At 39.2% G+C, this 13,611-nt stretch overlaps 1 protein-coding gene across 2 annotated transcripts in view; it reads right to left on the reverse strand.

The window, feature by feature from the left end:
• Positions 1-5,037, reverse strand: part of LOC133658348 (collagen alpha-1(XXVI) chain-like) — a 90,711-nt gene extending 85,674 nt beyond the window's left edge. The window contains exons 1-3 of one of the 2 annotated variants that reach the window (XM_062060267.1): positions 4,680-5,037; positions 597-719; positions 155-258 (exon numbers count right to left, since the gene is read on the reverse strand). In XM_062060267.1, coding sequence (XP_061916251.1) covers positions 155-258; positions 597-719; positions 4,680-4,849 — 397 coding nt within the window. In that variant the 5' untranslated portion in view covers positions 4,850-5,037. Of the gene's footprint in view, positions 1-154; positions 259-596; positions 720-4,045; positions 4,116-4,679 lie in introns of those variants that run through there. The other variant, XM_062060268.1, reaches the window with a different exon arrangement.
• Between the last annotated feature and the right edge of the window lie 8,574 nt (positions 5,038-13,611).

The raw sequence follows: 13,611 nt of genomic DNA on the forward strand, positions 1-13,611 counted from the left end.
AGACCCGTTGCCAACATGGAGTAACAATCAGTTAACTACGTGCTGCTGGCAAAAAGACACCGGACGGATGTGGCAGAAAGCATGAGTCTTTTATTTTAAGCCCAGAGGCGCACTTACAGATGTACACTGTGTCAATAGAAAGAAAAGTGCTTACCTTGACGACACTCCTCGCCAACAAACCCGGGGCAGCACCTCCACTCCAGTGCAGTCACCTGCTTGTAGGCAACCTTAAAAGACGGTCTGATTATGGTCCTGTAGCTGAAAAGAAACATACAATCATGTTTTTATTTGTTTTTATTTTAGTGGAGACAACAGAAAAAACTGAGAAAAGAGAGCACAAACTCATTCTGAATGTTCCATTTGATACAACTTAATTTATACTAATAAAGTACACAATTCTTAATCATGATATATCATGTTATTTGTTCAAATATTTTTTCCCCCAATATCGTCGATACATGACGATTGATATTCATGAAATGAATCTCATGATTCATGATTCTCATGCCTGAAAGTGAGGCACAAGGCTTCCATTTTGATTTAAGCGCATGTTACCAAATAGAGTTATTTGTCCTATGAAGTAAAAACTACAATACCTGAGGACTTTGGAACAAGGTCCAGGCCAGCGGCAGGACTGGAACACTCTCTGCACGGAGGATTCGGTGCCATTTTGCACCTGACAGGACACCGTCTTTGAGACAACATACTGACACCAGTTTCTAACGCACAGAATGAGAAAGAAGTGGTAACCATTAGCAAGGGGTCCAAAACTCAATTTATATGGAAGCTGTTGGAGGTAGAGTCGGGGTGAGGCTGGGCCGCACAAAATACTCACTTCAGAATCATATTTTAACCATGTGACTAAATGCTAGGCCTTGAAGTGGAAAAACAAGTTGACTTTATATGCTTAATTGTGTTTGATTGTATCCATTAAACCAGTGTTTTTCAACCACTGTGCCGCGGCACACTAGCGTACTGTCAGATATTGTCTGGTGTGCTGTGGGAGATTATGTAATTTCACCTAATTGGGTTACAAATATTTTATACAAACCAGTAATTATATAACTCGCAAATGTGCTGTTGTTGTTGAGTGTATGTGCTGTCTAGAGCTCGGCATATCAGTAGGTGGCAGCAGGTAGCTAATTGCTTTGTAGATGTCAGGAACATGGTTTGTCGTGATCACAATATGCGGGAGGCAGTGTGCAGGTAAAAAGGTGTCTAACGCCTAAACCAAAAATAAACAAAGGGCAAGTGCCGATAAGAAAAGGCATTGAAGCTTAGGGATGGCTGTGCAAAACCAAGCTAAAACTGAACTGGCTGCAAAGTAAACAAAAACAGAATGCTGGACGACAGCAAAGACTTACAGCGTGTGGAGCAGACAGCGTCCACAAAGTACATCCGTACATGACGTGACAATCAACAACAAAATAGGAGAGCAAGACAAGAACTAAAACACTGCACAGGAAAACTAAAATAAAAAGTCCAAATAAGTCAGGGTGTGATGTGACAGGTGGTGACAGTACACCTACTTTGAGACAAAAGCTATAGTGATGCATGGTTGGTTATGGTTTGAATTCATATCCAACAATTGCGAGAAATACTTTTTATTGTCAATATCGGCCGCTGAGTTTAATTTTTTTATGTTTTCTGCTAGTGGTGTGCCCCCGCATTTTTTTCAATTAAAAAAATGTGCCTTGGCTCAAAAAAGGTTGAAAAACACTGGTATATATAATATGTAAATATTACATGTATGTTATATTTTATAATGCTACTTTAGTAGAAGCTTTAAATATTCTAATTAATTCATCACCAATGACAAAAAAATGTAAAATTAATATATGCTCATAGTTTACCACTTTAAACAAGTAAGTCAATATTACCTTGAGATAGGTCAATGATTGGCTACAACATTGATATTAATTTATAGTTATTTTTCAGCCTTTTTTCAAAAACCATACATCTAGGTTTGAATGAAAAAAAAAATGTCATTAGGAACAATTTTTGTCCCACTTTTATGTTAATTTCAAGGAACGGAGATGATTATGAATATATTGTATATTCTATATAAAAATATACAACATAATGATATAATATATCAGTATATGTTATATACTGTATATATAATGTGTAAATATTACATATATATGTTATATTTTATATTGCTACTACTTTAGTAGGAGCTTTAAATATTCTAATGAATTCATATGTTATATTTTATATTGCTACTACGGTACATTTTTAGTCTACTTTATACCTGCATTATCCTTTCCATCCTTCACTTTCCATTCTTTGTAACTAAGCTCCTGTGTGGAACAATTCCCCTTGTGGATCAATAAAGTGTATCTAATCCAGTGTTTTTCAAAAAATTTTGAGCCAAGGCACATTTTTTTCCCATTAAAAAAGTCCAGGCGTTTCCTGTTTTGTTGGTATTTTCCTGTAGCAGTTTCATGTCTTCCTTTGAGTGTTATGCCCCGCACCTGCTTTGTTTTAGCAATCAAGACTATTTAAGTTGTGCGGATGCTATCCTTCTTGGTGTGGACATTGATTGTCATGTCATGTACGGATGTGGACGGCGTCTCTGCTCCACACACTGTTAAGTCTTTGCTGTTGTCCAGCATTATGTCTTTGTTTACTTTGTAGCCAGTTCAGTTTTAGTTTTGTTCTGCATAGCCATCTCTAAGCTTCAATGCCTTTTATTTGTGGCACTGGCCTTCTGTTTATTTTTGGTTTAAAAATTAGACACGTTTTTACCTGCACGCTGCCTCCCGCTGTCAGTTGCATATTGTGATCACGACAAACCATGTTCCCGACATCTACAGAGCAATTAGCTACCTGCTGCCACCTACTGATATGGAAGAGTATAACATGGTTACTCTGCCGAGCTCTAGACAGCACAGACACTCAACAACGGCACATTATTTGCGGATTATAATTACTGGTTTGCGAAAAATATTTTTGGACTTAGTCTTACACAAACTTTAATGATCCACAAGGGAAAATTGTTCCACACAGTAGCTCAGTTACAAAGGATGGAAAGGATAAGGATTAGAGATGTCCAAAAATATCGGCCTGCCGATACTATCGGCCGATAAATGCTTTAACATGTAATATCGGAAATTATCGGTATCGTTTTTTTTATTATCGGTATCGTTTTTTTTTGTTTTTTTTTTAATGTTTTTATTAAATCAACATAAAAAACACAAAATACACTTACAATTAGTGCACCAACCCAAAAAACCTCCCTCCCCCACTTACACTCATTCACACAAAAGGGTTGTTTCTTTCTGTTATTAATATTCTGGTTCCTACATTATATATCAATATATATCAATACAGTCTACAAGGGATACAGTCCGTAAGCCCACATGATTGTGCGTGCTGCTGGTCCACTAATAGTACTAACCTTTAACAGTCAATTTTACTCATTTTCATTAATTACAAGTTTCTATGTAACTGTCTTTATATTGTTTTACTTTCTTTTTTTATTCAAGAAAATGTTTTTAATTCATCTATCTTATTTTATTTTATTAATTAAAAAAAAGGACCTCATCTTCACCATACCTGGTTGTCCAAATTAGGCATAATAGTGTGTTAATTCCACGACTGTTGATATCGGTATCGGTTGATATCGGTATCGGTTGATATCGGTATCGGTAATTAAAGAGTTGGACAATATCGGAATATCGGATATCAGCAAAAGGCTGTTATCGGACATCCCTAGAAATTACATAATCTCTCACGGCACACCAGACCAGGGGTCGGCAACCCAAAATGTTGAAGGAGCCATATTGGACCAAAAATACAAAAACAAATCTGTCTGGAGCCGCAAAAAATTAAAAGCCATATTACATGTGTCATGAGATATAAATGTAATTAAGAGGACTTAAAGGAAACTAAATGACCTCAAATATAGCTACAAATGAGGCATAAATGTACACATCGTTAGCCTAAATAGCATGTTAGCATCGATTAGCTTGCAGTCAAGCAGTGACCAAATATGTCTGATTAGCACTCCACACAAGTCAATAACATCAACAAAACTCACCTTTGTGCACTCATGCACAACGTTAAAAGTGTGGTGGACAAAATGAGACAGAAAAAGAAGTGGCATAAAACACGTCCTAGAAAGTCGGAGAAAGTTATGCATGTAAACAAACTATACGGTGAGTTCAAGGACCGCCAAAATAAGTAGGACAAAACGGCGCTCGCCAAATACTTGAATCAGTGAAGAATGTTTAATATAAACAGTGTGATTTATAACAATTAGCGAGGTTTGTGTCATGTTTGTCCTCCTGCAGAAAACATTCTAAAACAAAAAAAATAAAAAAAATTTCCCCTCATCTTTTTCCATTCTTCATACATTTTTGAAAAATCTCCAGAGAGCCACTAGGGCGGCGCTAAAGAGCGGCATGCGGCTCTAGAGCCGCGGGTTGCCGACCCCCGCACCAGACTGTATCTCACGGCACTAGTGTGCCGCGGCACAGTGGTTGAAAAACACAGGTCTAATCTAATCTAATCAGTCTAATACAATTCTAACATATTTTTAAAATGTTTTATGTATAATATCATCTGGCAAATTAAAACAATCATTCAACGCCAGCAAAATGACTTGGAAAACTCGGAATGACAGAAAAATATCCCCCAACAATGACGCAAGGTGGGTGCACAGGTAAACTCACCTGAGTTGGGCACGTGATCCGGTACCGGGTGGTGCCGCGCTGCTGCCACTCTGCTCGGTGATGATGCGCTGCCTCTGCACGGTGATGCCGGGGAGGCGGTAAACGAAGCCCGTGCCCATCGTCGCACTAAACAAACAAGTGCAAAGCGTACACAGCAACATGAAAGCCATCGCTTATTAATTGTCGCGGATTTTTTTTTTTTTTTTTTTAAATCTGAGAAAATGACGAAAATATTAAAGAAAAAAAGATGGCCAACACTCCTATGAGCACATGAGCGCGGTGTTATGTAGAAGCACAGAGCTGCTCTTCCTACACTACATGCCGTCTTACGTCGTGCAGAGGAGTCAGATGTCCGCTGTGCGTAAAAGACGCACATTGGGTGCGCTCCAATGCAAATGTGGTCCGCAGCAAAATCACCACTTCAACCACAACATAGGCTACATTTCTGCCAGTGGCTGCTCTCTGTGTGTGTGTATTAGTGTTGTCCCCATACCAATACTTTGGTACCGGTACCAAAAGTATTTAAGGACTTTTCTAAATAAAGGGGACGACAAAAAATGTCGTTATTGGCTATATTTTAACAAAAAAAATCTTAGGGTACATTAAACATATGTTTATTATAGCAATTTAGTCCTTAAATGAAATAGTGAACATACTACACTGTAAAAAAAAATTCTGTAAAGAAAACCATAAAATTAAAGTAAAACATTGTAAACCAAATAATGATCAAAAACATTATATTTACAGAAATTTTCATGAAACGTTTTGTGGAAAAATATCGTAATTTTACAGATTTTTTACTAAATTATTAAGATAACCACCTTTTTTTGATTCCCGGGCGCGGCGCCGCTGCTGCCCACTGCTCCCCAAGGGGATGGGTCAAATGCAGAGGACAAATTTCACCACATCTAGTGTGTGTGTGACAATCATTGGTACCTTAATCTTAATCTTTAATAAAGTGACGATGCAAACAGTTCTGCAGAAAAATACCTTTTTTCTGCAGAGTTTTTCCAAATTATTACGATCAAACACCTTTAATGAAGTGACAATGCTGGCAGTTCCACAGAAAAATACCATTATTTTACAGATTTTTCCTGAATTGTTAAGATCAACCACCTTTAATAAAGTGACGATGCAAACAGTTCTGCAGAAAAATACCTTTATTCTACAGCATGGATGTCAAACTCTGGCCCGCGGGCCAAATTTGGCCCCCCGTGTAATTTCACTTGGCCCTTGAGGCGATATCAAATTAACACTAAAGCTGGCCCGCCGATCCTTCCGTTAGTCTTCCAAACGCCAGCCAGCCAAACGAGCGCTGGCCCAGTCACATAACATTCTGCACGCACACACATTAGAATGCAACACATACTTCATCAACAGCGATACAGGTTACACTGAGGGTAGCAAATAAAAAACCTTAACACTGTTAGAAATATACGCCACACTGTGAATCCACACCAAACCAGAACCCTTTGCAGCACTAACTCTTCCGGGACCCTACAAGGTGTGTGTGTGTGGGGGGAGGTTTGGTGGTAGTGGGGGTGTATTTTGTAGCGTCCCGAGTTAGTGCTGCAAAGGATTCTGGGTATTTGTTCTGTTGTGTTTATGTTGTGTTACGGTGCGGATGTTCTCCCGAAATGTGTTTGTCATTCTTGTTTGGTGTGGATTCACAGTGTGGCGTGTATTTCTAACAGTGTTAAAGTTTTTTATACTGGCACCCTCAGTGTAACCTGTATCGCTGTTGATGAAGTATGCGTTGCATTCGCTCGTGTGTGCGTACAGAAGCCGCACATATCTTGTGACTGGGTCTGAACGATGTTAGAATGGATGAAAAGCGGATGTGACGATAGCTCCTAGAGTATGTTAAAGGTTAATTTGTTCAGTTTTAAATTTTGGCTCACTCTGTATTTGAGTTTGACACCCCTGTGTTAGATTGTTAGTATGGACATAGACTTTTATATAAAAAGCTACATATTTAATGAAAGATAATTACTGTAATTTTACATGAATTTGAAAGTAATTAAAGAAAACAGAAAATGCTATGTATAATTAATTTCGTATTTTTCTGTAAAAAAAATAGAAATATACATAGTTTGTCAGTACTGGCATATTACTTAAAATAACAGGCAGATTGTTTATTTACAGATAATGTTTTCAATTCTACAGTTTTATAAACTATTTTTTTTAAAATTAAAAAATTACAGTAGAAATTTAGAGTATATTAACCATAAAAATAGGATTTTTTTTTACAGTGTAGACAACTTGTCTTTTAGTAGTAAGTAAACAAACAAGGACTCCTAATTAGTCTGCTGACATATGCAGTAACATATTGTGTCATTTATCTACCTATTATTTTGACAACATTATTAAGGACAAGTGGTAGAAAATGAATTATTAATCTACTTGCTCATTTACTGTTAATATCTGCTTATTTTCTCTTTTAGCATGTTCTATCTACACTTCTGTTAAAATGTAATAATCACTTATTCTTCTCTTCTTTGATACTTTACATTAGTTTTGGATGATACCACACATTTAGGTATCAATCCGATACCAAATAGTTACAGGATCATACATTGGTCATATTCAAAGTCCTCATGTGCCCAGGGACATACAGTATATCCTGAGTTTATAAACATAATTTAAAAAAAAATTCAACAAAAGAAGATTTTGTGATGTTAAAAAATATCGATGTAACCTCGATACGCTATTGTACGTGGTATCATTACAGTGGCTGTCAGGTGTAGATCCACCAATGGCATTTGTTTATAGTGTAGCGTCCCGGAAGAGTTGGTGCTGCAGGGAATTCTGGGAATTTGTTCTGTAGTGTTTATGTTGTGTTGTGCTGCAAATATTCTTCCAAAATGTGTTTGTCGTTGTTGAGTGTGGTTTCACTATATGGCACATGTTTATGACAGTATTGTTTAGTGTAGTTTCACTATGTGGTACATATTTATGACTGTGTTGTTTAGTGTGGTTTCACTATATGGCACATTATTATGACAGTGTTGTTTAGTGTGGTTTCACTATGTGGCACATATTTATGACAGCGTTGTTTAGTGTGGTTTCACTATATGGCACATTATTATGACAGTGTTGTTTAGTGTGTTTTCACTATGTGAAACATATTTATGACAGTGTTGTTTAGTGTGGTTTCACTATATGGCACATATTTATGACAGTGTTGTTTAACTATATGGCACATGTTTATGAGTGTTGTTTAGTGTGGTTTCACTATATGGCACATATTTATGACAGTGTTGTTTAGTGTGGTTTCACATATGGCACATATTTATGACGGTGTTGTTTAGTGTGGTTTCACTATATGGCACATGTTTATGACAGTGTTGTTTAACTATATGCCACATGTTTATGACAGTGTTGTTTAGTGTGGTTTCACATATGGCACATATTTATGACGGTGTTGTTTAGTGTGGTTTCACTATATGGCACATGTTTATGACAGTGTTGTTTAGTGTGGTTTCACTATATGGCACATGTTTATGACAGTGTTGTTTAGTTTGGTTTCACTATATGGCACATGTTTATGACAGTGTCGTTTGGTTTCACTATATGGCACATATTTATGAGTGTTGGCGTTGTTCATACTGTCACCCTTAGTGTGACATGTATGGCTGTTGACTAAACTAATTATGCCCTTTATTCACTCGTGTGCGGTATGTTCAAAGTCAACATATTGTGTAAGTAGTTCTTTGTCAGGCACAATGAAATCTTGGTTAGGCTTTGTTAATTATAGACTATATTCCATACATCCATTCATCCATCTTCTTCCGCTTATCCGAGGTCAGGTCGCGGGGGCAGCAGCCTAAGCAGGGAAGCCCAGACTTCCCTCTCCCCAGCCAGTTCGTCCAGTTCTTCCCGGGGGATCCTGAGGCGTTCCCAGGCCAGCTGGGAGACATAGTCTTCCCAATGTGTCCTGGGTCTTCCCCGTGGCCTCCTACCGGTCTGACGTGTCCTAAACACCTCCCTAGGGAGGCGTTCGGGTGGCATCCTGACCAGATGCCCGAACCACCTTATCTGGCTCTTCTCCATGTGGAGGAGCAGCGGCTTTAATTTGAGCTCCTCCCGGATGACAGAGCTTCTCACCCTGTCTCTAAGGGAGAGCCCCGCCACCCGGCAGAGGAAACACATTTCGGCCGCTTGTACCCGTGATCTTGTCCTTTCGGTCATAACCCAAAGCTCATGACCATAGGTGAGGATGGGAACGTAGATCGACCGGTAAATTGAGAGCTTTGCCTTCCGGCTCAGCTCCTTCTTCACCACAACGGACCAATACAGCGTCCGCATTACTGAAGACGCCGCACCGATCCGCCTGTCAATCTCACGATCCACTCTTCCCTCACTCGTGAACAAAACTCTGAGGTACTTGAACTCCTCCACTTGGGGCAAGATCTCCTCCCCAACCTGGAGATGGCACTCCACTCTTTTCCGGGATAGAACCATCATGCCAACCCTCCCGTTTTTAGCGGGAGAATCCCGATATTCAGCGCCTCTCCCAACAACCTCCCGACAGAGATTTTCTCCCGACAAACTCCCGGTATTCAGCCGGAGCTGGAGGCCACGCCACCCCCCCAAAAAAAGTCTGCCGCAGCTGCGATTGGACCTGACCAGCCTCCGGGTACAAGTACTGGAGTACCAATTGCTTGCCAGGGAAGATCTTCCCCAGGAAGCAAGGATTGACCGGTTTTGGGCCATGCTAGGGAGAGATGGAAGATTCCACACTCTCGTGCATTTGATGAAAGCACTTTTGTGCATGCCACACAGCAATGCATCATCAGAGAGGGTGTTCAGCATGGTTAGAAAAATAGTGACAGAGAATAGAAAGAGGATGGACAATTCAACCCTTAACAAAGCATTGTACTTTCAAGTACAACAATGAGTAGATGAGTGTTGTGTGTGTGTGTGTGTGTATGTGTAAATAAATGAACACTAAAATTCAAGTATTTATTTTATTTATATATATAATAAAAAAATTAAATAATAAAAAAAAAAAAAATAAAAAAAAAAAATATATATATATATATATATATATATATATATATATATATATATATATATATATATATATATATATATATATATATATATATATATATATATATATATATATGTAACGGTGTAGAAACAGACGTTCATTATGCTTGATTAAATTATGAATGAAGTGTTGCAACAGCGCCTGTTGCTGGCGAGAAGTGGTATGTACTTTACCTGCGGGAAGTGCTCAGAACTGGGACGCCTTCCAACTGATAATCCCGTGACCCGAGTGGACTCACAGTCTCACAATTTGCACTGTTTTGCAGGACACTGTAATAAAATAAATTCATAATCCACGGATATGTTGAACCGACAGCAGTGTGGAGCTGCATTTTGTCACATACAGTTGTGGACCGTCACACATATATATATATATATATATATATATATATATATATATATATATATATATATATATATATATATATATATATATATATATATATATATATATATGAAATACTTGAGTTGGTGAATTCTAGCTGTAAATATACTCTCCTCTTAACCACGCCCCTAACCACGCCCCCCGCCCCAACCACGCCCCCACCCCCGACCAAGCCCCCCACCTCCCGATATTGGAGGTCTCAAGGTTGGCAAGTATGAGCAGTGTTGGGAATAACGCGTTACAAAGTAATGATGCGTTACTGCGTTATTTTTTATGTAGTATTGGCTAGAAACTGAAGATCTGAGTGTGTTTTGTGGCAACGCTGCGGTGGAAAATAAGAGGCGTACGTGCTTTGTGTGGGTGGGGGCGGGGGCGGGGGGGACTCCCATACCGTAGTTGAGGAGCGCAGGGGGAGACGTTCCTTCGGGGCTAACAACCTTCACTTTACCCGGAAGTGGTCTTTACAGCTGAGGGTGAATGACGAGGCCGGCGGTTTGTTGCAACTTTGTGACTTTATTGGACGCAGCCCTCCACCAAGCTAGAGAGAGCACCTGCACGCACTCACTGTCGCCGGTCACTCACTTCTCTCGCCCACTCACTCACTGACGTCATTCACCTCACACGCTGTCATATCTTAAAGGGCCACACACACGCACACACATAAACGCTACTATCATAACAACTAACAAGACATCAAGGCGAAGCCAAGAGTCGATTTTTTTAACAAGGAGAAATTCTCAATACTTTTCTTTTGTCGAGCACAAAGAAAATAACATTTTTGTTAAATGTAAGTTGTTTCTTGGATCAAATATCCTATCTACTTCAAGTTCAAGTTAAAGTGCCATTATGTTGCAGCTATTTAAAATAGTTTTGTCAATTTGTTCTGGCCAGAAACAGATTGGCCTTTGAAACATATCTTTGTCTTTGTGTGTTGTATGTAGACCACATTGTTTGTGTGTTGTATGTAGACCACATTGTTTGTGTGTTGTATGTAGACCACATTGTTTGTGTGTTGTATGTAGACCACATTGTTTGTGTGTTGTATGTAGACCACATTGTTTGTGTGTTGTATGTAGACCACATTGTTTGTGTGTTGTATGTAGACCACATTGTTTGTGTGTTGTATGTAGACCACATTGTTTGTGTGTTGTATGTAGACCACATTGCTTAGCAGAGTTCAGTGATGCAAATGCATGTCAAGTTGATCAACACAATGTATTATTCTCCAGTGCAATAACAGTACTGAAATGAAGGCTAAAGGGCATTAATGGGAGCTTTTAAAAAAGAAAAGAAAAAAAGAAGTAACTAAATAGTTACTTTTCAAAGCAACGCATTACTTTTTGGTGTAAGTAACTGAGTTAGTAACTGAGTTACTTTTGAAATGAAGTAACTAGTAACTATAACTCATTACTGGTTTTCAGTAACTAACCCAACACTGAGTATAAGAACCATGGACTCGGACATGGAGGTGCTGATTCTCATCCCATTCGCTTCACACTCGGCTGTGAACCGATCCAGTGAGAGCTGAAGATCCTGGCCAGATGAAGCAATCAGGACCACATCATCTGCAAAAAGCAGAAACCTAATCCTGCAGCCACCAAACCGGATCCCCTCAACGCCTTGACTGCGCCGAGAAATTCTGTCCATAAAATTTATGAACAGAATCGGTGACAAAGGGCAGCCTTTGCGTAGTCCAATATTTATGTCTATTTTGTTATGTAGAACGGACCAAACTCGCCACTAAATTAACAACAACAAGATTGAATATTCAAAAATTATTGTAAACATTTAAAGTTGCCATTAATCCCACATGGGTGCTCGGGCCCCGAGGCGCCCACGGGATCGGCGCCTAAGAACCACAATATCTGGACTGACTGGACCTTGTTTTAAGAATCCTTTAAACCAGTGGTCCCCAACCTTTTTGTAACTGCGGGCCGGTCAACGCTTGAAAATTTGTCCCATGGACAAAATAAATCTTAAAATAATACAATCATGCGTGCTTACGGACTGTATCCCTGCAGACTGTATTGATCTGTATTGATATATAATGTAGGAACCAGAATATTAATAACAGAAAGAAACAACCCTTTTGTGTGAATGAGTGTAAATGGGGGAGGGAGGTTTTTTGGGTTGGTGCACTAATTGTAAGTGTATCTTGTGTTTTTTATGTTGACTCCTCCCAGTAGCTCCACCCACTCGGCAGATGATTTTATGAATTTCTTTAATAAGAAAATTGAACTCATTAGAAAGGAGATTAAAGACAACGCATCCCAGCTACAACTGGGTTCTATTAACACAAATACGACTGTATATACGACGGACACTGCCCTCCAAAATAGTCTCTCTATTTTTGATGAAATAACATTAGAGGAATTATTACAGCGTGTAAGTGGGATAAAACAAACAACATGTTTACTTGACCCACTTCCTGGGAAACTTATCAAGGAACTGTTTGTATTATTAGGTCCATCAGTGTTAAATATTATAAACTTATCACTTTCCTCCGGCACTGTTCCCCTAGCATTCAAAAAAGCGGTTATTCATCCTCTGCTCAAAAGACCTAACCTCGATCCTGACCTAATGGTAAACTACCGACCGGTCTCCCACCTTCCGTTTATTTCCAAAATTCTCGAAAAAATTGTTGCACAGCAGCTAAATGAACACTTAGTGACTAACAATCTCTGTGAACCTTTTCAATCCGGTTTCAGGGCAAATCACTCTACGGAGACAGCCCTCGCAAAAATGACCTATTGCTAACGATGGATTCTGATGCGTCATCTATGTTGCTGCTTCTTGATCTTAGCGCCGCTTTCGATACCGTCGATCATAATATTTTATTAGAGCGTATCAAAACACGTATTGGTATGTCAGACTTAGCCTTGTCTTGGTTTAACTCTTATCTTACTGACAGGATGCAGTGCGTCTCCCATAACAATGTGACCTCGGACTATGTCAAGGTAACGTGCGGAGTTCCCCAGGGTTCGGTTCTTGGCCCTGCACTCTTTAGTATTTACATGCTGCCGCTGGGTGACATCATACGCAAGTACGGTGTTAGCTTTCACTGTTATGCTGATGACACCCAACTCTACATGCCCCTAAAGCTGACCAACACGCCGGATTGTAGTCAGCTGGAGGCGTGTCTTAATGAAATTAAACAATGGATGTCCGCTAACTTTTTGCAACTCAACGCTAAGAAAACGGAAATGCTGATTATCGGTCCTGCTAGACACCAACATCTATTTAATAATACCACCTTAACATTTGACAACCAAACAATTACACAAGGCGACTCGGTAAAGAATCTGGGTATTATCTTCGACCCAACTCTCTCGTTTGAGTCACACATTAAGAGTGTTACTAAAACGGCCTTCTTTCATCTCCGTAATATCGCTAAAATTCGTTCCATCTTGTCCACTAGCGACGCTGAGATCATTATTCATGCGTTCGTTACGTCTCGTCTCGATTACTGTAACGTATTATTTTCGGGTCTCC

The sequence above is a fragment of the Entelurus aequoreus genome, linkage group LG10, assembly GCF_033978785.1.
Source record: "Entelurus aequoreus isolate RoL-2023_Sb linkage group LG10, RoL_Eaeq_v1.1, whole genome shotgun sequence".
Classification (NCBI taxonomy): Eukaryota; Metazoa; Chordata; class Actinopteri; order Syngnathiformes; family Syngnathidae; genus Entelurus; species Entelurus aequoreus.